This window comes from Rhinichthys klamathensis, unplaced genomic scaffold (genome assembly GCF_029890125.1).
Source record: "Rhinichthys klamathensis goyatoka isolate OS25496 unplaced genomic scaffold, OSU_Roscu_1.1 h1tg000232l_1, whole genome shotgun sequence".
NCBI lineage: Eukaryota > Metazoa > Chordata > Actinopteri > Cypriniformes > Leuciscidae > Rhinichthys > Rhinichthys klamathensis.
In genome coordinates this window covers 2,047,710-2,074,351 of record NW_026606756.1, presented here as the reverse complement: position 1 = coordinate 2,074,351, position 26,642 = coordinate 2,047,710, and the positions used below count along the sequence as shown (strand labels likewise).

General features: G+C 37.1%; 1 protein-coding gene across 3 annotated transcripts in view; it reads right to left on the bottom strand.

The window, feature by feature from the left end:
- The window catches only part of zdhhc1 (zinc finger DHHC-type containing 1), a 32,065-nt gene extending 5,803 nt beyond the window's left edge, over positions 1-26,262 (bottom strand). Inside the window, exons 1-9 of one of the 3 annotated variants that reach the window (XM_056265336.1) lie at positions 26,089-26,262; positions 25,274-25,518; positions 24,918-25,093; positions 22,763-22,864; positions 20,639-20,766; positions 20,330-20,485; positions 16,153-16,274; positions 12,770-12,861; positions 1,039-1,153 (exon numbers count right to left, since the gene is read on the bottom strand). In XM_056265336.1, the coding sequence (XP_056121311.1) occupies positions 1,039-1,153; positions 12,770-12,861; positions 16,153-16,274; positions 20,330-20,485; positions 20,639-20,766; positions 22,763-22,864; positions 24,918-25,093; positions 25,274-25,492 (1,110 nt within the window). In that variant the 5' untranslated portion in view covers positions 25,493-25,518; positions 26,089-26,262. The remainder of the gene's footprint in view (positions 1-1,038; positions 1,154-12,769; positions 12,862-16,152; positions 16,275-20,329; positions 20,486-20,638; positions 20,767-22,762; positions 22,865-24,917; positions 25,094-25,273; positions 25,519-26,088) is intronic. The other 2 variants (XM_056265334.1, XM_056265335.1) reach the window with 2 other exon arrangements.
- Positions 26,263-26,642: the final 380 nt, after the last annotated feature.

Sequence of the window (26,642 nt, the reverse complement as noted above, 5' to 3'; positions counted from 1 at the left end):
ATTGTATAACGTTACCTCGAATGTGTTCGACTTTTCACTGTTTGTATCACTCCGCTTGTTCGTGTTTGAGCAACTTGCATCATTAAGCCAGAAGGCGGCGACAAGTGACTGTCTTTATGAGTGAACAATTGAACCATTGATTAAATGAACAGATTAGCTAGTCCAAAAATATTGATTAATTTAGGAAAGGAAAAGTAGCTGAAACTGATCTTTGATGCTCATACTAATTGCTCATATGCCTCTGGGCACAGAATGATTGCATTGGCGTTTGTTTGAAATGTAACATCTACAAAATAATCCTTGAATCATTTCTTATTTAAGGACATTCCCGTTTCGAATATGTGATTGTGTATTGTCAACAATATGCATAAACATTCTGCATTTCCATTTTATAGTGTGGATCACTCATTGCAACATTTAAACTCATGTTAAAGAATTCTAATTCTCATGTTAAAGAATCTGTTATCTGATCAAATAGGTCTACTTCATGCTGACCACTGACATGCTTTTAAAGCTACTGTTGTCCTTTTTTTTTTTTTGGCCTTCAAAACACCTTAAAATGGACATGTTGAGATCAGGAAAACCAAAATTTTCTTGGGGGGGCATGCCCCCAAACCCCCCTAGCAAGATCATATTTTGGAACTTTTATTTATAAAAATCCCCGTACGGCCCTGCGTGTCGGTGTGATTAAATCAAACAACAAACTGCCAAAGAAATTGGCCCTGATTCTTTTAAATCAACATTTTTTCTTGTTTTAAAAGATATTTGCCAATCAATATTTTCAAACATGTTCAATTTCATACATTTCACGAGGGTGAAGTCCGTTGCTGTCTGTTAACATTAAAGGTAAAAAAAAAGTGAATTGTAAAGTATTTCTCTTTGTTTAATATGTACTCAACCCTACACATTAATAGTGGAAAAAGAGCCTCTTTGGTGTAAAAACACATTAAGTCATTTTACGGCGCGATTTTGAATGATGACCATTAACCGTAAAGGGCTCCCCCTCCCTATAAAAGCCAATTTAACCACTGGTCCTACCTGTATGTGTTTGTGCGAGTGAGATGATGCTTCGTGCTCGGTTAAGACAGCAGGGAGGAGCCCTTCTTCACCCATATGGTCAGACGAGCCTCTGACCCGGCCGTTGCCGTAACGCCTGCAGAGAGACACGCATTACTCAAATGTATTGTACACAAACAACATTTTTTACAGTGACTTTTATTACTTCAAATGTTATAACACAGACAATAGCTACTTTTCCACTGTCGGGCCAAAATGGTCTCTTTGCTTAAAGCTAATTTATTTCAGTAATTCAACTTAAAAGGTGAAACTAATATATTATATAGACTCATTACATGCAAAGTGAGATATTTCAAGCCTTTATTTGTTATAATTTTGATGATTATGAAAACCTTTTCACAATATTCTAATTTTGAATTTGGGGTTTTCATAAGCTGTAAGCCATAATCATCAAAATTATAACAAATAAAGGCTTGAAATATCTCACTTTGCATGTAATGAGTCTATATAATATATCAGTTAAACCTTTTAAGTTGAATTACTGAAATAAATTAACTTTTGCACAATATTGTAATTTTTCGAGTTTCACCTGTATAGTTTCCATATGAGTAAAGTGTTATGTAGGCTATATGTTGTTGAACTAATTATTAATTGAACCATCTTTTAAATCATTAACTGATTCGAAATGCATGCTGTTAACTAAATCGTTGTTGAAACATTTGCCGTTAGCCTACTGTACGAATAGGTTCGATTTCAGGTTACAAGGCATAAATCTTTATTCCGATTTCAGAATGTGGACTTTGACATGTAATACACATGCTAAAGTGTCTCATCCACCTGCCGAGCTGATGTTCACTATTGTAATGAATATGAACGTAACTTTAAGAAGCAGGGGAAATTCCCAACCATTTACATGCTTAGGACGTGTCTCGTTGGGCAATGTTTTTTCAGTAAAATCATTATTTCCTAGTTATTTAATAGAAAGTGTGAGCTTACTAGGGAATACCAATATAGCGGCGCAGTGGCTCCCCTTTTTATGACATCATGAGCAATCCAGTTCTCTATATAGATCAGTGAATGTAATACAAAAGCGTCAGTCTTGGTAGTGTTGGTAGTGTTTTCTGAAGATATGAGATGTAAATAGCGTCTGCGTTACGGAGGATGATCAGATATTTCATAATTTTTTTTTATTAATTTGTGTTTACTTTGCTAAAATAGCGCTTAACCAGCTACAGAGAAACTGGTAGCCAGGCAACAGACAAGTGATCAAGTGGAAAAGGCTAGTGGAAAAGTGAGTGGAAAAGGCTAACTTTTGGGGGGGGGGGGGGTGGCTTCCACTGTGTACAGTACCTGGAACTTTTTTTTAGTACCACCTTGATTAAGGATCCAAGCGAGCCGTACCAATACTAAAATGTGACGTGTAAACGCTGCAGATCACTGACTGGTCAGAGAGAATCGTCACTATCAGCATCATTGGATTTGCAACACGAGACACCAAACCCACTAGATTTAAATAGTCAGCAACAGCCACTGCAGTATCATTTGTCCACACAACTTTTTTAAACGACTTGCTTTAAACGACTGTCACTCGCAACTTGAAAAAAGAAATGGCTTTATCGTGGTCAGTAGATGAGGTAGCGGCGCAACTATAACGATCAGTCTATAATCCAACCCCCTTTGAAGCAGTACTAAACTGCAGTGGAAAAGCAAACCGAGACAAAGTTAAGCGAGCCGAGTCGTGTCGAGTAGTACCATGCAGTGGAAAAGCGCCTTTACAAGCATTCTAGCAGCACGGTTCAGCGCGGTTAGCCAATCGTGCTGAGAATTCCAGGCCGAGAACGGTTTGTAATCGTATCGTGCCGTGTCGTACCAGGCTCAAGTGGAAACACAACTGGAACCGTTCCTTAACATTCTTAGAATCGTTTGGCCCAACGGTGAAAAAGCGGCTTATGTCTTCAAAAGACAACACTTCCACTGTTCCCTATGATAATTTTTTATGATTGTTAAAAGTGGAAAGAGCCAAGAGCCAAATGACAAAATGCAGTGACAAACCATTTCCAAATGCTATGGAATCACTGATCACTCAGCATGACTGTCGGTCTGTAAGATCATAGTACTGCTTTGCCACTGTTGGCTGACGTCCACATGCAATCACATTAATTCACCTTGCTTTAGCTCTACATAGGCAGAATACATAGGGGGTTGGGGGGCAATGATAAAAATATCATTAAAAACCATGCTGTGGATTGTAAATAATATAATAATATATACTTAAAAAATAATTGTGTAAGTAGTAAAACAATACAAATGCAAACAGGGCAAAACGTTTTAAGTTTAGAAACATTTTGAGGACCCCCTACCTTGCCTCACAGTGCTATGGTTCACTCCCTGCTTTCCCCCTAAACAGTGTTGCCAAGTCTGCGGTTTTCTCGCGGAATTGGGCTGCGTTTACAATGTTTCAAGTCCACGGGTTGAAGCGACACCAAAACGCCAATATTATTATTTATTATATTTTATTATATTATTTACCCCCCTGAATACAATTTTTACCAGGGAAACCCTACCAAAAAAAAAAATTCCCCCCAGAAAGCGATTGGGATAGTTTTGCATAGCAATTGGGCAGGTTTTGTGAAAATCTGACAACCCTGCCCCTTTACCACACCTATACACACAAGTCCGGTGGTAGAGAACAAAGTTCTTCAGTAGTCCTCCAGTAAATAGGCTGTCATGGCTATTTTATTCACTTTAAACATAGGATGAAGTGATTTTTCTCTTTATTAGTAATGAAATAAAAATTATGATAATTTTTATCATAAAAATTTTATGATAAAAATTCGCCATCAATGGGGTGGTGATGGCGAAGTGGATAAGACACATGCCTTTGGTGTGAGAGACCTGGGTTCGAATCCACTGTGAGACACCAATGTGTCCCTGAGCAAGACACTTAACCCCTAGTTGCTCCAGAGGCGTGCGACCTCTGACATATATAGCAATTGTAAGTCGCTTTGGATAAAAGCGTCAGCTAAATGAATAAATGTAAAATGTAAATGTAAATGATAACCAATGAGTCTGCTATGTTAGGGATTATAACGGCGATAAGACGTGTGAATGTGTGAACTGATATTAGGCTAATATTGTAGATATTTGTGTTGGGATTTGCTCATGATGTTAAGTGGCAGATTAGTGGGCTTGCTGCAGTTGAATATCTAAGTAAGAGACGTCCTCTGTTCCAGACGAAACCTAAAATACTATGTGGAGGACGCAAGATAATTTAATAATTACAAGCAAGGCTTTCCTCTGTGTACGCATCAGGGATGGAAATTAGCACCAGCTACCAGCCAAATGCGGGTGATTTTGTGTTGTGGCGGGTAAACTCGCTTCACCTACCGGCCACCGTGGCGGGTAAATAAAAATAGCATACTGTTTCACCCGGACGGCGGACACTTTTAGAGGAGGCACACCTTCAAACAAAAATGTGGCGTTACATCGCAGGCGTAGAGGTCTGCAGAGAAAACATCATGGTGCGTTCACACCAGACGAGAATAGAGCGTCTGGCGCGAGTGATTTCATTGTTAAGTCAATGCAAAGACGCGTTACGCGCGTAAAAAATTCCTGCGGCGCGAATGAGGTGTAGAGCGCGCCGTGGTAGATGCGAATACGCCTCATTCGCGCGGCAAGTTCGAGCGTTTGACGCGTTCCGCGCGCATGATTTTATTGAGTGCTTTTGTGCATTCACGCGTTTGACGCGAATTCGTGTCTGCCGCCCGAGTTGAAAAATCTGAACTTTGGCGTCAATTCGCGCCGCGTTAACCAATCAGGAGCCTAGCTGCTGTCACGTGGTGAAGTATCTGGATGCTTCAATAAATTATTTTGTAATGCCTGATGTGGTTCTAATGCACAACAAAGCAAATATGTTATCACATTAAACTTGATTTCAATATATGAGACATATACATTTTGTATTGAATGCTATTTATTCCATTTCATATCTAGATTATATTAAATATTATTCTAATGTAAAGGCAACCAACATACTATAGCTCATAAATCCGTGTCTGGAGAGTGTTGTGTGAGAGAAAAAAAAAATCACAGGACAGGTTAATTACTTTTGGAGGCTGGCTCAATTTATCATCAAAACAAAAATAAATGACAGATTAGGTGGATGAGGCCGAGGGTGAGAGAAAGGGAAAATGTCAGTATTTCATTGAGACTTGAGATTAAATAAACTGCTTAAGTATTCTTGTAGTATTCATTTTCACATGCAGTTACACATTGTCGGTTAAAAACAAGAAAGTGGCTGGTAAAAACATTGAGTGGCTGGTAGATTTTGAAATCCACCAGCCACAGTGGCCGGTGGACAAAAAAGTTAATTTCCATCCCTAGTACGCATATCCTTACAAGTACAATTTTGGCTGTATTATTTGTGTCCCCTTTAAAACTTGCTCTCGAGAAATTTTATGTTTATCGTCCCCCCCTACTGTTAGATGAAATTTACGCCCATGTAGCTCTATGTCATTGTTCCTGCTACCTGTTCCAGACACTCCAGCTAACAAGAAGGTTTGAGCATTAGAATATTATATATATATATATATATATATATATATATATATATATATATATCTCAAATAACTTCATGGCTCAGGAGCACCATTAAATGTCCAACAGTAATATTTTATAATATTTACAGTTACAGCTTTGAGCTATTTTAGCATTTTTTTTTTACTTTTTTAACAGACTGTTATAGTCTCAATAATTGTTACTGAATAGAAATTGCAATGCATCTGTGAAGCCTTTAACCCTCTGGGTTTGGGGTCCTTGAGATGTTTTGACATGCCCTGACATTTGTGCTTTTTTCAGTTGCTTATAAACATATTAATGGCACAGGTGAAATTACACTCTTTTTAGCACAAACAGGGCTACCATAATATGTGAGCAACATGTATGTACATGTTTGTATTTTTGAGAGAATATTGTTTATGCATGGTTATTGAGAAAACTCAAAATTAAAGTTTCTGAAATAAGGCCACAAAACATACTAAATATGTGTCCACAAGACTTTTGACTAATGGATGTTGTCGCCTAGATTTTTTGTTTCAAAATGATCTGAAAATCATCCTGCCTAATCATTCACATAAAACAAGAGATTGTTTTAAATTGTGAAAAACATTTTTTTTGTTTGGAAAGGCAATATGCATGGGGGCGTGAACGGCCCAACCCCCTCATGTACAAGTAGGTGGTTCTCACCTGAGAAGACAAAGACCCGTATAATAATGAGCCTTTCATTCAGGTGTGTCACACAAGAATGCAAAGATACATTGATACATTGATACATTCATACACTCACCTAAAGGATTATTAGTAACACCATACTAATACTGTGTTTGACCCCCTTTCGCCTTCAGAACTGCCTTAATTCAACGTGGCATTGATTCAACAAGGTGCTGAAAGCATTCTTTAGAAATGTTGGCCCATATTGATAGGATAGCATCTTGCAGTTGATGGAGATTTGTGGGATGCATATCCAGGGCACGAAGCTCCCGTTCCACCACATCCCAAAGATGCTCTATTGGGTTGAGATCTGGTGACTGTGGGGGCCATTTTATACAGTGAACTCATTGTCATGTTCAAGAAATCAATTTGAAATGATTCGAGCTTTGTGACATGGTGCATTATCCTGCTGGAAGTAGCCATCAGAGGATGGGTACATGGTGGCCATAAAGGGATGGACATGGTCAGAAACAATGCTCAGGTAGGCCGTGGCATTTAAACGATGCCCAATTGGCACTAAGGGGCCTAACGTATGCCAAGAAAACATCCCCCACACCATTACACCACCACCACCAGCCTGCACAGTGGTAACAAGGGATGATGGATCCATGTTTAGGGTATATACAGAAATCATAGAGGTAAATTTAATACCTTTTAATACCATTTTTAATACCTTCTCAATATTTTTTAAAACCAACACGCCATTGAGTTGCAGGTTTACGGCAACACGTTTCTAACCATTAACAGACCTGCCAACCTTGAAATTATTTTTTGAGTACCATCAGTGTGTGACAAGAAACAGGTTTTTTTTTTTTTTTTTTTTTTTTTTTTAGGGGTCATATATTTTTGAGAATGCAAGACACAAACACATGCCTATCTTCATAATTCTAGTTTTGACTTCTAACGTTTTTTGAATTCGACCCAAATCCAAAATTTCACTGCAATATACAGTGAAAGTCCAAAGTTTCAATACTGCTCAACACCATCTTTTATTCATGATTAATATTGCATTGCATATAATGTGTGCTGGTCAACTAGTCTAAAATTAATAAACCCCTAGAAAACAGTATAAAAAAAAAAACAGTAACATTGTGTGTAGGGTCTATTTATTTTAAATTGGCTACTTTATTATTCCAATATCCAAATTTGATACTAAATCCCACAGGGAAAAGGCCTTCTATTTGTGACATGCTGTCAAAGGACCCTGGACACGCATTAGCTGAATAAACGTCAGCCAATACAAACGTAGGCTATTTATAGAAAACAGTTGACAATTAATAGACAGGAGTCCTGTCACAGGACCAATAATAGCAAAACGAATCACTTATTCTAAAAAGAATATCAAGTTATAAGTTCGAATAAGACGAATCCGACATATAATGAGTGCTGCGTTAACTAAAAGCATCCGTCATTTAAAGAATTTTAAATACACGGATGGATAGGCTAATACAAAATGCTTTCTGACATTTTGACAGAAAAAAAAACACAAGAAAGAACCAATTTTAAACTTGAACCGTCAATTTTCGTTTTACAATGATCTTCTCTGTGCGCGCGCGTCAGTGTTTGTGAGAGAGAGAGCTCGCGCAGCACTGATAGAGTAGGCTACTTTTTAATCCATAAGTAACTAACGCGCTAGTTTTCATACAAAATAAATATGTAACATAATTAGGTAGGCTACTTTAGTTATTAACACAATAACGTAACACATGCAGGCTACGTTTCTCAACACTGAGAATGAATAAATAAAAGCCTGTAGGCTACGTTTCTCCAGACTCGCGTTTATCAGTATCCACAAATTACAGAACTTTCATAAATCACTAAGACATAGCGATTTTAATTTTATTTCGATTTATTGTTCAGCATTACTTGAGCATTTTATCATTTGCATGGCTGAATGATGTTTTCCTCTGAGTGACCATGAATGACGGAGTATTTTAAGATAATCCATGTGATCACTCCCGTGTGATCATCGAATCCAGATTAAGTTAACTAAAAACTATATTTTAACTTTCCACATCCACCCCAGCCCGTTTACCTTCAGGAGTCAGAAGTACCGTGACTAATGTCCTCGCTTATATGAACTCAGACGCGCGCCGCGGGAGTGGAAGGGTGATCGAGCGGGATTCTTTATTGCTGTCGATTTTCAGTCTCTTTTTAATGATAGGCCTTACGCATCTGTCAATCGTCCCCGATATATTGCGTGCAGATGGAATTTGCGTGCGAAGCAGTGCTAAGACAACCGTTTATCCCGTAGTTTGCAAAAAAAAAAATCATTACAAAAATTAATACCTCGTAAAATGGCAATTAATACCTTTTAATAACTTTTGATGGCCTTAATTTTTACTAATTTGATTTACTACCTTTTAATACTTTTTAAAACCCCGCGGACACCCTGATGTTCTCATTCTGTTTACGCCAAATTCTGACTCTACCATCTGAATGTCTCAACAGAAATCGAGACTCATCAGACCAGGCAACATTTTTCCAGTCTTCAACTGTCCAATTGTGGTGAGCTCTTGCAAATTGTAGCCTCTTTTTCCTATTTGTAGTGGAGATGAGTGGTACCCGGTGGGGTCTTCTGCTGTTGTAGCCCATCCGCCTCAATGTTGTGTGTGTTGTGGCTTCACAAATGCTTTGCTGCATACCTCGGTTGTAACGAGTGGTTATTTCAGTCAAAGTTGCTCTTCAATCAGCTTGAATCAGTCGGCCCATTCTCCTCTGACCTCTAGCATCAACAAAGCATTTTCGCCCACACGACTGCCGCATATTGGATGTTTTTCCCTTTTCACACCATTCTTTGTAAACCCTAGAAATGGTTGTGCATGAAAATCCCAGTAACTGAGCAGATTGTGAAATACTCAGACCGGCCCGTCTGGCACCAACAACCATGCCACGCTCAAAATTGCTTAAATCACCTTTCTTTCCCATTCTGACATTCAGTTTGGAGTTCAGGAGATTGTCTTGACCAGGACCACACCCCTAAATGCATTGAAGCAACTGCCATGTGATTGGTTGATGATTAGATAATTGCATTAATGAGAAATTGAACAGGTGTTCCTAATAATCCTTTAGGTGAGTGTATATCGCGATTAGAACAAATCTCAGTAGGCTATAGCAATATATGCATGTATCACCTCAGATCATTTGCGTTTGAATATTGCGCGCTCTCAGTGGGCATGATAAAATTAAAAGATAATGAGCTGATATGAGAACGACTGACATCTCTCTCTTTTCATATAGATTACATAAACAGAGAACATTTGTTTTTGTTATGAATTAGACCATTTAAAAGTACACACTTAAATGATTATAAAGATATATAGCTCATGCCTGGGTGAATAGTATTCGCTGAGTTTTGTTTAAGTTTAGAGACGTGCTCCAAAAAAAAAAGTTTACGGTCACGGAGAGCCAGAAAGCACACCCTGTTTCTTTTTCTTTATTTTACAAAAGCACAATGTTTTGTTTCGATTGTAAGTGGACACAAGAAATATGAAAAAATAAACTGCTGAATGTCTTCGTCATTTCTGGTCATACAGACTTATAAAAAAGGAGTATTTTAAGCCTATTTTGCTGCTATGTGAAAAAAATCGAGCAAAACGCGCCCCAGAGGGTTAATGTACAACAACCTGGAATTTACAATGTCATGGGAAACCATTTTGCCACTATGACAACAATGTTATTAGCATTATGAAATACTGTTATTGGTGACTGTTTCTTATTACGCAATATGACACATGAGTAAAACAGACCCTGAGTAACTGCTTCTGCAGAACTGGTCCAGTTAGTCCACAAACACACAGTTCACAGGGCTTTCTCAATTAAACAAAAAGCTTGGCAAAATAAGGACTATTGTAAAAAGCATACTGATGTATAAGGAGTCGATGGATTAGTCCATCCAGATATAAAGAACAAATAAGTAAAACTTCTTTAATCTGCAACTGATGCTCTAGCTCACATTTAAACTGCTCCACAAAAGCATTAATATCCTTCATTCCCTTCCAGAGTTCTCAGAGGACTGACATGATACCATAATTGGCCAATAAAATACATTAGATTATTTCCATTTTCACTGTTAAAGGAATCAATCATCCCCTTAAGCCTATTAGATCAAAATTTGCAGAGTAACGTGGATTTGGCTGGGCTGTAGACATTAATGCGGGCAAAGCTAAAGGGGATAGAAAGCCAAGTCTTGTGTGAACGGGAGACTGTTTTTCTATTCAATTATTTATTCACTGTGTTCAGCTAAGTCAGTGACATTTACTCACTTGCTTTAACAAAGAGCTGTTTGGCTTCATTTTAACACCTGTCTCATAAAATAATACACATCTGTTCAAAAGTTTGGAAGTTCTTTTTTGAAAGAAGTATCTTATGCTCACCAATGCTGTATTTATTTGATCAAAAATACAGTAAAAATACAGTAATGTTGTGAATAGGGATGGGACGGTATGAAAATTTCATATCACGATTATAGTGACCAAAGTTATCACGATTATCAATATTATCACGGTTTTGTTAAAATGAGATGGAAATGTTCAAAAAGAACTGATGCTCACCCTGAAAACATTTGAAAATCAACAAACAAAAAATACAATTAGCAGGCTAGCAGCTATATGCACTTTTTTAAGCATAAACATTATATTAACATTAACATGGAGCCCTGAGAGTGAGAGGTATAAGTTTTCCTAGTGCAGGTTTTAATGAACCCGTCATTAAACCCTATCATTAATAATGATAATAACACTTATGGATGTGTGTATGACTGAATATTATTATTATTAATAAATAATAAATCGCTTTCTCTCACACACACTCACACACTTTAAATGAACAAAATATGTTGGTTGGGTCAGGGTGACTAAACTACTGGAATACTTATAATGACTGTTGTAAATAGCAACGCACTACACAGCGCACATCCATGTCTCGGATCACCGTGGACGCGATCTCTGGTTTCATTCAAATGTGTATGTCTTGCGTCTCAGTTTTGATTGTATTGAATTGAAAATTAAATCAGAGTAATTTAGTATTAATACTACTACAATATTGTTGAAGTGATCACATTTACTTTACGATTGATTTGGACAATGTAACTTGTATAATGGATTTATAAACCGGCAAGATTTAAAAACATTAAGTTAATCACAATTCAATATTTCATGTCCCTGAAATTATTTCTGTGGTAAAAAATAAAAAATAAAACTGTAATAAGTTTACTATGAATGAATACAATACATTAGGCCTATCCCTTAAATGTCACCCTTAATAGTTTGAATATGTTCGTTCGTCTTGGCTCAAATCCACTTGCTGTAAAACTATTCTCTTCGCGGAAGCTTTGCAATAATTACAAGTGAGATAATGAAATAATTCATCTCCAATAAATTTTTTGGCTAATTATTTGCCCAAGTTAGTTGTGCTATTAAGGTAAAAATAAACTCAGTGGGTGGTTGTCACGTAACGTTAGATGACTTAGCAGATTTGACGTGTTTCCCCCTTTTGCAGCGACTTTCCTCTTGCAAGGTTTGCAGACAGGGTGCCCATCCTCGATTAAATTGCCCTCGGGACTCTTGCAATAGCCAAAATACGACCATACCTCCGATTTTGTCCTCTTGGATGGCTGAAAAATCTCCCGTGCGCTGTCACTGCCTTCCGCCATGTCTTCTCGCGCAAAAAAACAACATTGCATCTGCGCGCCTGCTCGCGTCGCGCCTGCGTCAGACTGATTCTGGCTGGACAGGATTTACCGCGAGTTTTCAAAATCACGATAGTCAAACACGGTTTTTATGATAATTAAATTTTAAACGATAATACTAACCGCCAGGAGATTTTATCGTGGTTTATCGTGAAACCGGTAATCGTCCCATCCCTAGTTGTGAAATAGTATTACAATAATTACAATACAATAACTGTTTTCAATTTTAATAGATTTTAAAATGTAATTTACTCATTCTATTATACTGATTCAGTGATCAAGTAACATTTAATCTTATTATCATAGTTGTAAATGATTATGCGTTTTAATTTTTTTGGAAACCGTGAAACATTTTTTCATGATTCTCTGTTGATTAGAAAGTTCAAAAGAACAGCATTTATTTGGAAGAATTTTTTTTGTACATGTAAACTTTACTGTTGTTAAAGTCTTTACTGTCACTTTTGATCAACTGAATGTGTCCTTTCTGAATAAAAGTATTAATTTAAGCAAATAAATACAATTAAACACTATATGGAAGCACTTTCAAAAATACATAAACTAAAAACGATCCTAAACTTTTGAATGGTAGTGTACGTAACATTAGCTCTTAGTCACTGCCACTGGACATGTCATTAGTTTTATTTTGGTGTACTATTAAATACAATTAATGTAAAGCATCACAGCCTCACCATCTGAAGTCAGAGTATTTCACAAAGCTAGATTTTTAGGTTAAACTTTCAGGTGAGATTTTTAAGTAGGTTATCACATTTTATTAATCTAGCAGGCAAAACTTACGCTGTTCCTTCTTGAGAGCCCATGGCGGTTGGATCCTGTACCTCCATCTCAGGGTTGGTGTAACCGAGCGTCCCACTATAACTGACCTGGTGCTGCAGCAAAACAGGGATGGAAATAAAATCATGATGAGAGAGAAAACAGGCATAGAGACAGAGATACATTACTATTGCTTTGAAAATGAGCAGTTGTCCCACATGAAACATTAGTTGGTACACAGAAAAAGCATCATATGATTAAGATCCACATTATAATTAATATGACGCACAACAGCAACACAACCCCTCGTCCAATAAAAATCCACAACAATAGGTACATTTGCAGAAGTATGCATTCGGATGATTTTTATTTCTTTTTTTCATTTTGAGAACAGGAGTGTAGAATCTAAGAGTATGTGTGTGCAAGTTTGTGTGTCTTATGGGTGTGGGATACCGATGGCACATGTGTGCTTGTGTATGTGGCAACATGTATGTGATTACAGAACTGGTGGCCCTGCCCAACACAACAATTTACATAAGGAGCCAAAGCAAACAGTTCTTAAGAAACAGTGAAGTCACATGCACCCTTCTCAGTAAAGGCTGGAGTCAACTTACATAACCCTTCAGGAAAAGCACACATACTACAAACCCAGCCTGTTTAGGTACGATATTCTTGAAAAATGGCATACAGAATTGTAAAAAGCTAATATTGTTTGTAACATAGCCTACTTCATTTTAATCAAAATTACAGTAAAAACAGTAATACAGTGAAATATCACAATTACAAATAACTGTTTCTATTTGAATATATTTAAAAATGTAATTTATTCCTGTAATGCAAAGCTGTATTTTCAGTATCATTACTCCAGTCTTCAGTGTCACATGATCCTTCAGAAATCATTCTAATTTGCTGATTCAGTGTTCAAGTAACATTTCTTCTCATTATAAATTATAAATAAGAATAAAAAGTTCAAAAGAACAACATTTATTTAAAATAGATTGTTTGTAAAAATGTATAAAAAGTGACATTTACTGTCACTTTTGATAAGTTTAATAAGTTTAATGCATCCTTATTGAATAAACGTCTTAATTAAAAAAAATGGTAGTGTACATGCATAAAACAAAATTATTAGTAAAAGTTTACAATAAGGTTTCATGAGTTAATATTAGTTATTAACTATTGAATGGTAGTGTACATGCATAAAATAAAATTATAAGTAAAACTTTACAATAAGGTTTCATTAGTTAATATTAGTTAACTGCATTAGTTAACATGAACTAATAATTAACAACTTCTACAGCATTTATTCATCTTTGTTAATGTAATTTTAACATGTAATAATACATTATTAAAATCAAAAGTCGTATTTGTTTGTTAACATTAGTTATTGCACTGAAGTAACATGAACAAACAGTGAACCGCTGTATTTTTATTTATTAATGTTAACAAGATTAACAAATACAGTAATACATGTATTGCTCATAGTTAGTTCATGTTAGTTAAACTTATTGTAAAGTGTTACCAAATTATTTATAAAGTATTGTAAAAAATAATCACAATTAATCAAGCCCCTGGAGCAGTACACAATTCCATAATAGCACCATGTTCCCGTCATGCCTGCTTACAGCGTTACATTCAAAGTGCTAATGTCTATCAAGGGCAAGGCAGTCAAACTGTCTTCAGAACACACATCATGCGCTCTGTGGCTCATTTCCTATAGTTCAGTGTGAGCTCAATGTGCCGCCCCTGTGAGGATTTGGCAGTATATAGCATGGGTGAGTAGTTTTCCTGGGAATGTGTTAATTGCTCTGAGAAGCAACTGTGCTGATGATTTCGTCCCCACACTAGGTTGTTTTAACAACCTAGTTGTTACAACAATTAGGTTGCCATGAGCTATCCACCCTGATGATTACATATGTGGGCAACGCAGCTCTGTTTTCAGAATTCAAATACAGTACACAAGCCTAGATTTGATAACAGATATTGTTAATTCAAAGGCTAAAAAAACTGAACCACTATGGAATGTTGTTTAGGAAGTGTGGAGTCGAGGCAATAACTTAATACATATAGTACCGTTCAAAAGTTTGGGGTCAGTAAGATTTTTAATGTTTTAGAAAGAAGTCTCTTATACTCACCAAGACTGCTTTATTTGATCAAAAATACAAGTAAAAAACTAATTATTGCAATGTTTTCTATTTTAATATATTTTTTAAATGCAATAGTGAACTACTGTTATATAGGCCTATGTCATGAAAAAAATGAAGACCGGAAGTACGTCTTTTAGTAGGGATACGGATATTCCGGTTATCTTTTTACAATGGTGGAGTCCGATAGATATCGCTGGACCAAATCTCTCCGCAACCTGCCTGAAGTCACATATGACGATGTGGTTCGGATGGTAAATGAAAACTCAAGTGAGGAAGCATGAAAGCTGAGGTATGGCTGTCTACGTCCTGATGCAGAGCAACCTGGTACACTACAACAACAGCTGCGGGTAGCTCTAGCCGTTCGCCAGTAAGGTAAACGTTTCTATGGTAACAGCGAGTTGGACCAATCAGCAGACGTTGCTGCTACGCTTAGGATTGTGGGTAGTGTAGTTTTTTTTTCATAAGATCGCGGATAAAACATGTTTTTCTTAAAACAAGGTTGATTTCATACGAACTTATAGCTTCAACAGGAGAAAAAAAACTTCGTTTCACAACGTCATAGCTCGTGGTCAGTCTACCTTGGATGGTTTAGACATTAGGGCTGATAATCTAAATCCTTATCGAGAAATACTGTTGACCGGAAGTTCTGTATCCCTACTCCGCGTTCCGGAAGCAGGAAGTGTGACATAGGCCTATTAGTATGCTGATTTGGTGCTCAAGAAACATTTCTTATTATTATAAATGTTGAAAACAGTTGTGCCGTTTCATTTTTTTTAAACTGTGATACAATTTCTTTAGGATTTCTTTTTGTAACAAATTAAATGTCTATTAAAATGACAATTTAACGCATCCTTCCTGAATGTACTTACTGACCTTAAACTTTTGAATGAATAATTTATGTTAAACAATAAAACTAACAGGTGTTCCCAGAAAATGCTTTAGAATAATAATTCGGTTCCCTAAACCTGTGCATTTGATGCATTCCCCAAATATTAATATAGAATCACAATTATTATACAGATTTGTGTACAGCCAGCATTGTTTTCAGTGGCCTAGCAACAAAATGGTGACATCTGACTATTAATTAATCAGCTAAATAGAGAAGGAAATTGATACACTTGGTTTTATGTGGGTGGAAACAAATATTAATTGATCACATTTTTTATTTGACACAAAAAGAAAACATGATGTAGTACAGCAAAATATAAATAACCACCATTTGCTTTGCTAAAAATATGTTTATGTTTGTCTGTGTTGTACCTTGATGAGATTAATCTTGGGAATCCCAGATTCATTTTCTGGAGGAGGCTTTCTAGAATCTTTAGCCTCTTGTCGATGCCGCTGTCGCACAATATACTCATATGTGCTAAGTCTGTTCCACACTGAAGAGGAGAATGAGATGGAGAGAAAGAGACAGAATCTGACACAAAATGTCTACTGTCATATCACCCATGCACATCACATAATTTATATCATTCAGGGTAGGAACCATATCTATATATTAATCATATAGTTAGGCAAAAACTGAAATGTATTAAGTGCAGATGTGGATGTTTATTTCTGATTTGATCTCACAAATAGGTTGGATAGAAATTTATGAACCAAGTTCTACTGCCACTGGATTTCCTAGGAATGCCCCCTTGTGGCAAACCCATAGAGGAAAATGTTTAATTAGAATAACAACCACAGCAACAAGACATCAAATAACCTAAGAACCAAAGACTGACTACAGGGTGATTGTCTTTGTCGGTGAGGCTTCAGAAAATGAACTGATCTTGCCTGTGGTGTTTTGTTGTTATTGTTACCAAGGCTGGCACTAAGCTACACAGATCTACGGTGAAGGTAGGCAACATAAGGCAGTGAGAAGCCCAAACTGTTTTGTGGATTAAGACTTAAGATACCAAAGCCTGAGCCCAAACCAAACCATTGGCATGGGGGCAGATATCAACCTGCTTATTCCAGACATCAGGGGAATACACCTGCACCTCTTGGCGCAGTTCAAAAGGTGCAGGTAGTTATTATTTGGTTGCAGTAAACAACACTTTAAAGATATGTTTGTAATGACAAATGCAATTATATGCATATTTCTTTTAAAGTGTGCTGCATTGACTTGTAATGCATTCAGTTGCTTATTAAGAATGTGAGTGCACTAAAAGTCTAGTAGCAGGTTAATATTGAGGGAAGAAGTGTGCACTGCTGGGAGTGTCTCTCACACTACTCTTCAAAAGTTTGGGGTCAGTATTAAGATTTGTTTTTAGAGAAATTCATGCTTTTATTCACCAAGGATGAATTGATTGTTGACCAAAAGTGACAGTAATGAGTTTTATTGTTACAAAAAAAACTATTTCAATTTAATGTTGTTCTTTTGAACTTTCTATTTATCAAATAATCCTGAAAAAAAAAAAAAAATGTATCACGATTTCCACAAAAATATTAAGCAGCAAAACTGTTTTCAACATTGATAATTATAACAGGGTTCCTACACATTTTCCATTTCAAAATTCCAGACTCAAATTTCCAAACCTCTCTGTAGATTTTTCAGACCATAATTAACATAAATGGTTCATACACAGGCACGGATTAACGCACGGGCCTACTGGGTACTTGCCCAGGGCACTGGGCCAGCAGGGGGCCCTGTAAAATTTACTGTGTCTATTCTTTTCAAATAATTATTTTTATTTTATTTTTATTTTCAGTAAAATTGTGTTAAATATTTAGGAATAATGTGATTTTTTTAGCAGTTGCAAAGTATTAACTAGTAAATAAATCAAATAAATAATTTTAATGTATTGCTGCACTGTTGAGAAGGACATCTAGAGGCAAGTGAAAAGCATTGCGTAATATAAAAGTCACGCGTAGAAGACGGTTACTCAAAAACCAAAACAAAAATGAGTTTACAACCACAACCAAGTGGATCAATGAAAAGAAAGCACAAAAAGGACAAAGAAGCAAGAGAAGCTCAATTACTACCAAAATCAAGAAAGATACCCCTCAGCTAAGTAAATTTAAACCAACTTTTTTTGTTCTAAGCTAAATGCCTGTGGTGAACGACAGTTACACATGAAATGTAATGAAATGTCTGCTAAATGTAGACATGTAAATTATTTATGGAATTGTCTCCTGTGATATGATTTGGAGAGGTCAGAAGCTTTTTGATTGAGTATGTTGTGCAGTATGTTGTATGTTGATAGATACTGGTGAGATATAAATAAACCAATTTGTGGTGTGAAAGTACAGAATATTGTGTGCATTCTCAGAATATTGTGTGCATTCTCAGAATATTGTGTGCATTCTGCCTGTATGATGGGGCATACAGGCAGAGGCGAACCAACACTGAGTAGGGCCCCAGGCAAAATTAATCAATGAGGCCCATTTTATATACTGTAAAATATTTTTTTTTTGTTGATATATCTTCATTACCTAGATGTAGGCCTATAATTATACAAAATTCAAAAAGTAGTCAAAACGCAGAACATTAACAGAACATAGGCTAAGTTGTTAATGTTTTACAATAGTAGCCTATGGGGATATTTTTTTAACGAAATGTCAATCTTCATCTTTATAACAGAAGATAAAATACAACACAACAATCTTCAAGATACAGTAAATCTTCAAATGTGTAACGGATTGTCACCTTAAAAAGTGTCTTTTGTGGTGGAACAAGCTATGCTATATAGCATCTTAATTTAATATTTGTTTTATTATTTTAGTTCATTAAGTAATTGTTAACTCAACTAATTTAACGTAAAGACCTGGATACTAGAATTACTAATTAAATAAATGTCAACTAGCCTAAATGCATTGATTATAATTGCCATTGACTAAAGATTTTTCTAGTCGACTAGTAGTCATTCATTTAAGCAATTAGTCGACTAATCTCACGTTAATATTAATTTCTGTGCATGGAGGCATATAGCCTATTCCGCGCTCAAGCAAGCGCATGCATAAATATTGCCGCAAAGCACCGGTAAAAAGCAGGCTAATGATAATATATGTCTGGGGGAAAAAAACTAGGCATTTTTATTGTTTAATAATAAATAAAAAAAAAAAATTAAATCAGTGTCGGCTGCAAACATATCTATATCTCCGCTGTAAAGTGGATGTGCCTTAAGAGAGAAATGCACCTTTCATATCATATCAGCCTAATCAGCCGGTATTTGCTTTCGATTCTAATTTTTTCGTTTAAAAGTGGACATTTCAAGCTTTATATAGAAATATTCATCATGTCTGTGAGGCTATACACTGTGTTTCAGTTCATTTTTGAGACGCGCTCCAGTTCACGCCACAGAGACCATGAAAGCGCGCCCTGTTTGTTTTATTTTATTTTACAAAAGCACAACATTTTCTTGTTATTGTGAGTTTACAAAAATAAAAGTAGCTACTTGCGACTGATGCATTATTCTTTTCTGTATAGGCCTATGACCAGAAAAGATTGAGTATTTCAAGTTGTTTCCACTGTTGATAGGAACATGCAAGTGTTCGCGCCGACGCCTGCCATGCAGTGCGCGCTGCACACTCCGCACAAACACTTTGGATATGCATTAATCTAGGTTAAAGTTAGAGCGAGCTGCCATGCCAGACGGATAAGTCCTTTTCATGTTTAACAAATCAAATCATGCATTTTCTACCTACCGCGAGTAAGCGCTGCACCAGTTTGAAAAAGGTAAAAGCATAACGAGCGTAACGAGAGAGGGGCCCCACACTAAGGGGAATGCAGAGATGTTGCTGCGTCTGTATATTAACATTTCTAATTGATAACTTATCAGCCCTCGGGGGTCCCCTTAAAATGCCTGGCTTGCCTGCCCTATTGTGGCGCCTGTGCATACAGGTGCAACACCGTTGTCCAAAAAATTGGTGAAGGAGGCCTTTGAGACATCCGTGCCCAGGGCACATCATCGCCATAATCCGTCCCTGGCTGTTCATACATAGTACAGTCATCTGTAAATATTATTTTCTCAGTTTTTTTTATTGATTGGTTTTCTCAAAGTGATAACATGCTCTTGCATGCACATGGAACACGCACAATTGATTAGTAAAGTTCAAAAGAGACTCGCTTATGGTAAAAGACAGAGCATTGAATGATGAAAATGTGGGGCTTGAATTTATTTAAGTGTGTTCGACAATAACTAAAAGGATCACTAAACTTTTGCCATGAAAACACTGCTTGTATCAAATAAAATTGCATACTTTTCCAAACTGCGTAGGAACCCTGTAATAAGAAATGTTCATTTTGCACCAAAATAACAAAAAAAAATTCTGAATGATCTCCTTGAGATACCAAAGACTGGAATAATGGATCCATCACAGGAATAAATTACCTTTTAAACTATATAAAAATTGCATTAATATTTCACAATGTTACCGTTTTAAAAGGCCTTCTTTCAAAAAACCTCAAACTTTTAAAATGGTAGGTTAGGTAGATGAGTGTACTACTCACTGAGGTATATGTGGAAGCAGAGTAAGTGGCCCAGTAAAAGTGCAGACAGTAGGCCCAGAGCAATGGTGACTCCTGCAAGAGCGGGAATGGCTGGACCTGCTGTAGTGACTGGAGCCACCGGCAGAAACACAAACCACACCACAGATTCATTCCTAACTGCAGACAAAAAGACAAAGAGAAATAAAGAGGATGACAACATTGACACATGGACAGAAATATCACATTATCTGAGAAAGTGTACTGTATTATATGTTGTTGTGTGTAATGGGCCCAATTTTAGTACATTCAAACACACAAAACACCTCTTACCCTGTTGAAAGTGCTTGTCAGATCGAAGTTTTGATGGGTCCAAAAAGAACTCTATAAATACATAACTAGCAATAACTACAACAAAAAAAATCCCCAGGAGAGCAGAAATCACACTATTGAGAAAAAGCCTGTCACGAATAGAAAAAGAAAGAAAGAGAAATAATTAGCAAATACATTAATCTTCAGGCCTTTAAAGAGATCATATTTAGAGTAAATGCTATTTTATGTCTATAAAGGTGAATTTGTGGATGTCATGCCGCTTGTACATAAAGATACATAAGTTATGCCATAATGATTTTATTCACACTGACTGTACATATATTCAGTCAATTAATGAAAATACATGATTTGACTGATTCATTGGTAAGCATCCCAAAGGTCTGCCATTGCAAATAAAACGAAAAGAATGTTTGTATGTGATGCTAAGCAACAGCACTTGATCTCACGATTGCCTTATGACTTCCATTTGAGAAAACATTACATATAGCGGTGGTCAGAATTATTTGCCCCCTTGGTAAATATGATCAAAGACGGCTGTAAAGCAAATAAATCTGCATTGTTAATCCTTTTGATATTTTTTTTTTTTTTTAAAGAGCAAAAATCAAACCTTTCATTGAAGTAAAAGAATTGAAAGTGGGGGGGGGGGGGGTTCTTCAAAAAGTCTATCACAATATATCACAACAATCAATGTATACAATCATAGATGATTCACAAATAATCACAATAATTTAGAAAACATTATGCGATAAAATTTCAATCCAGCCTGTAAGCGATTCTTGCACCAAACAACACAACAAGATGACATTTAAAGGGGTCATATAATGGTACATGCACTTTTTCAAGTTGATTGTACTGAAATGTGTGTTGGCAGTGCCTGTACACAACCATCATATAATGATAAAAATCCATCCAGTGTTTTTGTTTTAATCTCCTTATATGTTTTCCCCTGCCTCAAATCGAGCCGTTCGACCGTGTGACGTCACACGGTCGGACGCCCCTCCCGCGATTGTTGATTGACAGGCGCATTTCATCACAGACCCGCCCTCGCTCGTGAGCCAGCTGTCAAGCATAGTCTGCGAGGACCGGCGCGGTCATTGTTGATATGCTGGAGCACTGTCTATGAGCAGAATGGCGTCTAAGCGATTGTGGTGTTCTGTTCTTGGGTGTAATAACGAACACAGCAGTCATTTTGATGTTCCTAAATCCGAACCGCTGAAAAAGCAGTGGCTGAGTTTGTTTTCGAAGGGAATATTCCCCACGAGCAACATCAATGCTTTCATGTTTGCGCGAATCATTTCTCAGCAGACTGCTTTATAAACGAGGGTCAGTATAAAGCTGGTTTTGCTAAGAAGCTGCTCCTGAATAAAGGATCGGTACCAGCTATTCGTGTTCCTGCTGAACCTCTAGAACAACTGAAGTGACTGTAACATTTTATTAACCTTTATATTAATATTTATATCTTTGCAAATCGCTTCACGATGAATGAGTCTAAGGTTTACACTCAGGGTACATTACGGCATGTTTTCTATGAACGACGTTCTCCATATAATTCATAATCCCACGTTTATAATGAACAACGCGTTACGGTTATTGTGTTACAAACGTGCTCACAGAACAGAGGGGCGGAGTGAGCAAAGCTCATGATCATTTAAAGTCATATGCACTGAAACGGCGTGCTGAAAACAGAGCTGTTTTTGACCAGGTAAAATAAGTGTTTTCTTACAATACTAATGAGAATTTTTAATTAAAGTATATTACAAACTTTGAATGTAGACCCTAAAGAATCATATTAGCTCGTACAAAAATGGCATTATATGACCCCTTTAATAATAATAGTAATAATTTAAGCTCCTTATTATGTAGCCGAATCTGTGATGGTTTGTATTGGCCGCCCCCAGTTTTCACTTTGTTTTGCCTCCAGCTAGCGCTGTGACGTAGGCGCAAAAGTGGTCTATAGTGACTTACACTATAAAATGCTATTCTGAATGTTACGTTTTTCTGAATAGTTTGACACAGGATCTGCCTTGAAGACTCACACAGTTAAAATATCTATCCATGGAAACGGCAGAACGTGGAAAACGAACACACACAATGACAGACAGAGAAGAAGTGAAAAGGACTCACCAGTAGTTTCTGCTGCCCACACAATTATTCAACCATCGACAGTGGTGGTCAAAGCTTGCCACACACTTATTACACGCACTACAGTGTTTTGATTTAGGGCCCCTGGAAAGTACAAATTTACAGGTTGTGGGACAGAATAGAAGAGTTGTTTGAAAAAGTTGCACGCTTGAACACAATTTGTGTTGCATTTTGGCAGATACCGATAACCGATAATTCTTTATGTTTGAAAGCCAATAACCGATATATTGGCCGATAAATCTAAATCCAACTTTTATAAATTTTTTGAGAGCCTGATTTCAAAAACAAAAGTCTCACCATTAAAATCAATGTCTCAAGCACACAATTATAATGTTCTCATTATAATTTTGTGTAGCCTATATGACAGACTTGCGCTGCACGTTGCACTTAACTGTATTTTCCTTTTTCGAAGGGATTCCAATCATATTTCAAGCAATTCAAAAGCATAATGGCGAACAGTGCGCATCTTAAGTGTCTCAACTGAAGGAAATAATCCATTATTTATCGGTTTTAAATATATCGGCCACATTTTCTTATCGGGCCGATAACATTATAAATGATCATACACTCACCTAAAGGATTATTAGGAACACCTGTTCAATTTATCATCAATGCAATTATCTAATCAACCAATCACATAGCAGTTGCTTCAATGCATTTAGGGGTGTGGTCCTGGTCAAGACAATCTCCTGAACTCCAAACTGAATGTCAGAATGTGAAAGAAAAGTAATTTAAGCAATTTTGAGCGTGGCATGGTTGTTGGTGCCAAATGGGTCAGTCTGAGTATTTCACAATCTGCTCAGTTACTGGGATTTTCACGCACAACCATTTCTAGGGTTTACAAAGAATGGTGTGAAAGGGGAAAAACATCCAGTATGCGGCAGTCCTGTAGGCAAAAATGCTTTGTTGATGCTAGAGGTCAGAGGAGAATGGGCCGACTGATTCAAGCTGATAGAAGAGCAACTTTGACTGAAATAACCACTCGTTACAACCGAGGTGTGCAGCAAAGCATTTATGAAGCCACAACACGCACAACCTTGAGGCGGATGGGCTACAACAGCAGAAGAAAGGTTAGGAAAACCTTTTTTAGGTTAGGTTAGTAGCCTCTTTTTCCTATTAAAGAATAGGAAAAAGAGGCTACAATTTCCAAGAGCTCACCAAAATTGGACAGTTGAAGACTGGAAAAATGTTGCCTGGTCTGATGAGTCTTGATTTCTGTTGAGACATTCAGATGGTAGAGTCAGAATTTGGCGTAAACAGAATGAGAACATGGATCCATCATGCCTTGTTACCACTGTGCAGGCTGGTGGTGGTGTAATGGTGTGGGGGATGTTTTCTTGGCACACTTTAAGCCCCTTAGTGCCAATTGGGCATCGTTTAAATGCCACGGCCTACCTGAGCATTGTTTCTGACCATGTCCATCCGTTTATGGCCACCATGTACCCATCCTCTAAATGGCTACTTCCAGCAGGATAATGCACCATGTCACAAAGCTTGAATCATTTCAAATTGGTTTCTTGAACTTGACAATGAGTTCACTGTAGCAAAATGGCCCCCACAGTCACCAGATCTCAACCCAATAGAGCATCTTTGGGATGTGGTGGAACGGGAGCTTCGTGCACTGGATGTGCATCCCACTAATCTCCATCAACTGCAAGATGCTATCCTATAATCAATATGGGCCAACATTTCTAAAGAATGCTTTCAGCACCTTGTTGAATCAATGTCACGTAGAATTAAGGCAGTTCTGAAGGCGAAAGGGGGTCAAACACAGTATTAGTATGGTGTTCCTAATAATCCTTTAGGTGAGTGTATATCGGCCGATACCGATATGGTGGCCGGTCTTGTTCTTATCATATTCCTACTGTAGCCATATTATTAAAGAAATAAGGTTGAATAAAACAGAGGGTGTACACTACAATAATTTTACTACGGTTAAGAGGGCTTTTTTTATGCCAAACGACATCCTGTGGTAATCACTGCAACACAGTCCATTGTAGCTTGTTGATGCAGTAAAATATGCATGAAAGGGGCAAAGATGCATTGAATCTGATCTAGGAAGTGGTTTTCTCATTGTCTACACACATACATACCTGCATAACAATAGAGAAATAGACAGCCGCTTGTCTGTACTTACACATCTACTTCACAGAGGTAGCAGTGACAGTTCTCGATGACGTGTGCATGTTTGGTGTGGTCAAATACCGGCATGGGTCCTTTATAACTCTTAGCTCGGACATTATAATCTGCAGGGTCGATGGAGACGGCCATCAGGTGCATGAAGAGGTGACAGACAAATGTAATCCCTGTACACTGAGCTCTACGTTAAAGACTGATAACTTGATAAGACTGTATATAATGTACATAGAGCTGTACAAGGTTCCAACTGATAAGGGAGGGTACAGCTTTACAGACCTGTATAATAACAACAACACACAGATGTGAACAGGAACAGCTTCTTTGCAGGCCACATAAACACTAAAACAAGGATACAATATATCCGGCTGGGATCCAGTGTGTGGGGAGCAGAGGCACAAATACGCCAAAGCCAGTGACAGCAAAGAAGAGATAAAGCAGCCAGGCCAGGAGCTGGAAAGGGTGTGGGGGCCAACTCCAACCATTGGTCCGAGAGCATAGGGGCACATCAGCTCTCCTGGGTCCCCCCTCACTCACTGGGGCGGTGCGATTGGAGTTCTTGCTGCAGACATCCATGAGAGGGGAGCCTGCTTCTGTCACTCCTGTCATTAAAATATTGCAGTAGGTTTTACTTTTAAGTCAACATGAAATCAAAATTGACAATTCTTATTATTTATGGAACATTGCAGCATTTTTTTTATAAATAATTTTCCATGTAATTTTTCTTTATTTTTATATTATTGTATGCTTCACAGAAGAAAGTCAATCTAACAGGTTTGAAACGACATGAGGATGGGTAGATGAAGACAGGATGAATTATCCCTTTAAAAGAATATAAAAATAATGCTTAAAACAGTGATCACAATTTACACTATTGCAATGCTAATTTATCGAATGCATCCAGAATTTATTGAAAATGAGCTGTCTTTATATATATAATTATCTTATCTAAAACTATTTTTTAACAGTTTATCTCCTCTTTTATGGCTACAAGACCTTTTTTCATTTTTCGAGATATCCAAACAAAGTTTGTGTTGAAAATTGTTCAAACATTTTTAAAAAATGTTTGACCACATGAATGCCTAAATATATAAACGTGTTTCCTTTTTATTAACTTGGATATCTATATTGGCCATTGACCTTTTATAGCTCAAGTAAACCATAAAACTCACTTGCTCAGTTACCGATGACAGGACTCTGGGCTGCTCCACCACATCTGAATCAGCCAGCATTACCTGCACAGTTTTTTTCTTTACACGAAAACTACCACTAACCTGACACATATTTAAGCCTTACTCATCCACAGCACCAATACAACAGCTCTGAGTGACGGCTAGCTCTATCTTTACTCATTTACTAACGTTATATCTGTAGCCTGAGCAGAGCGGCGTCTCAGTAACCAAATCTCTCATCGCGCTCTCGTGCTGTGGCTAAACTAATCTCGTCTAGATGTAGTAATTAACTTGCAACAGTGCACCAAACTAATAAGAGATTTGAAACTGACCTAGTGTTAACCGCTTGTTGTGCGTGGAGAGCACGACTAACTGTACCGTTAACTAATCATTCTGCAAACAAATCACATTTTACTGACACGCACACATCTCGATAAATATCCAGAGCGTTTTATCCATCGAATCAATCCATGCTGCTTAAAAGACTGCACAAATACCAACAAGTAAAGGTTTTAAAATAGAGTAGAAGCACTAAATCCAATACAGTCGGCATA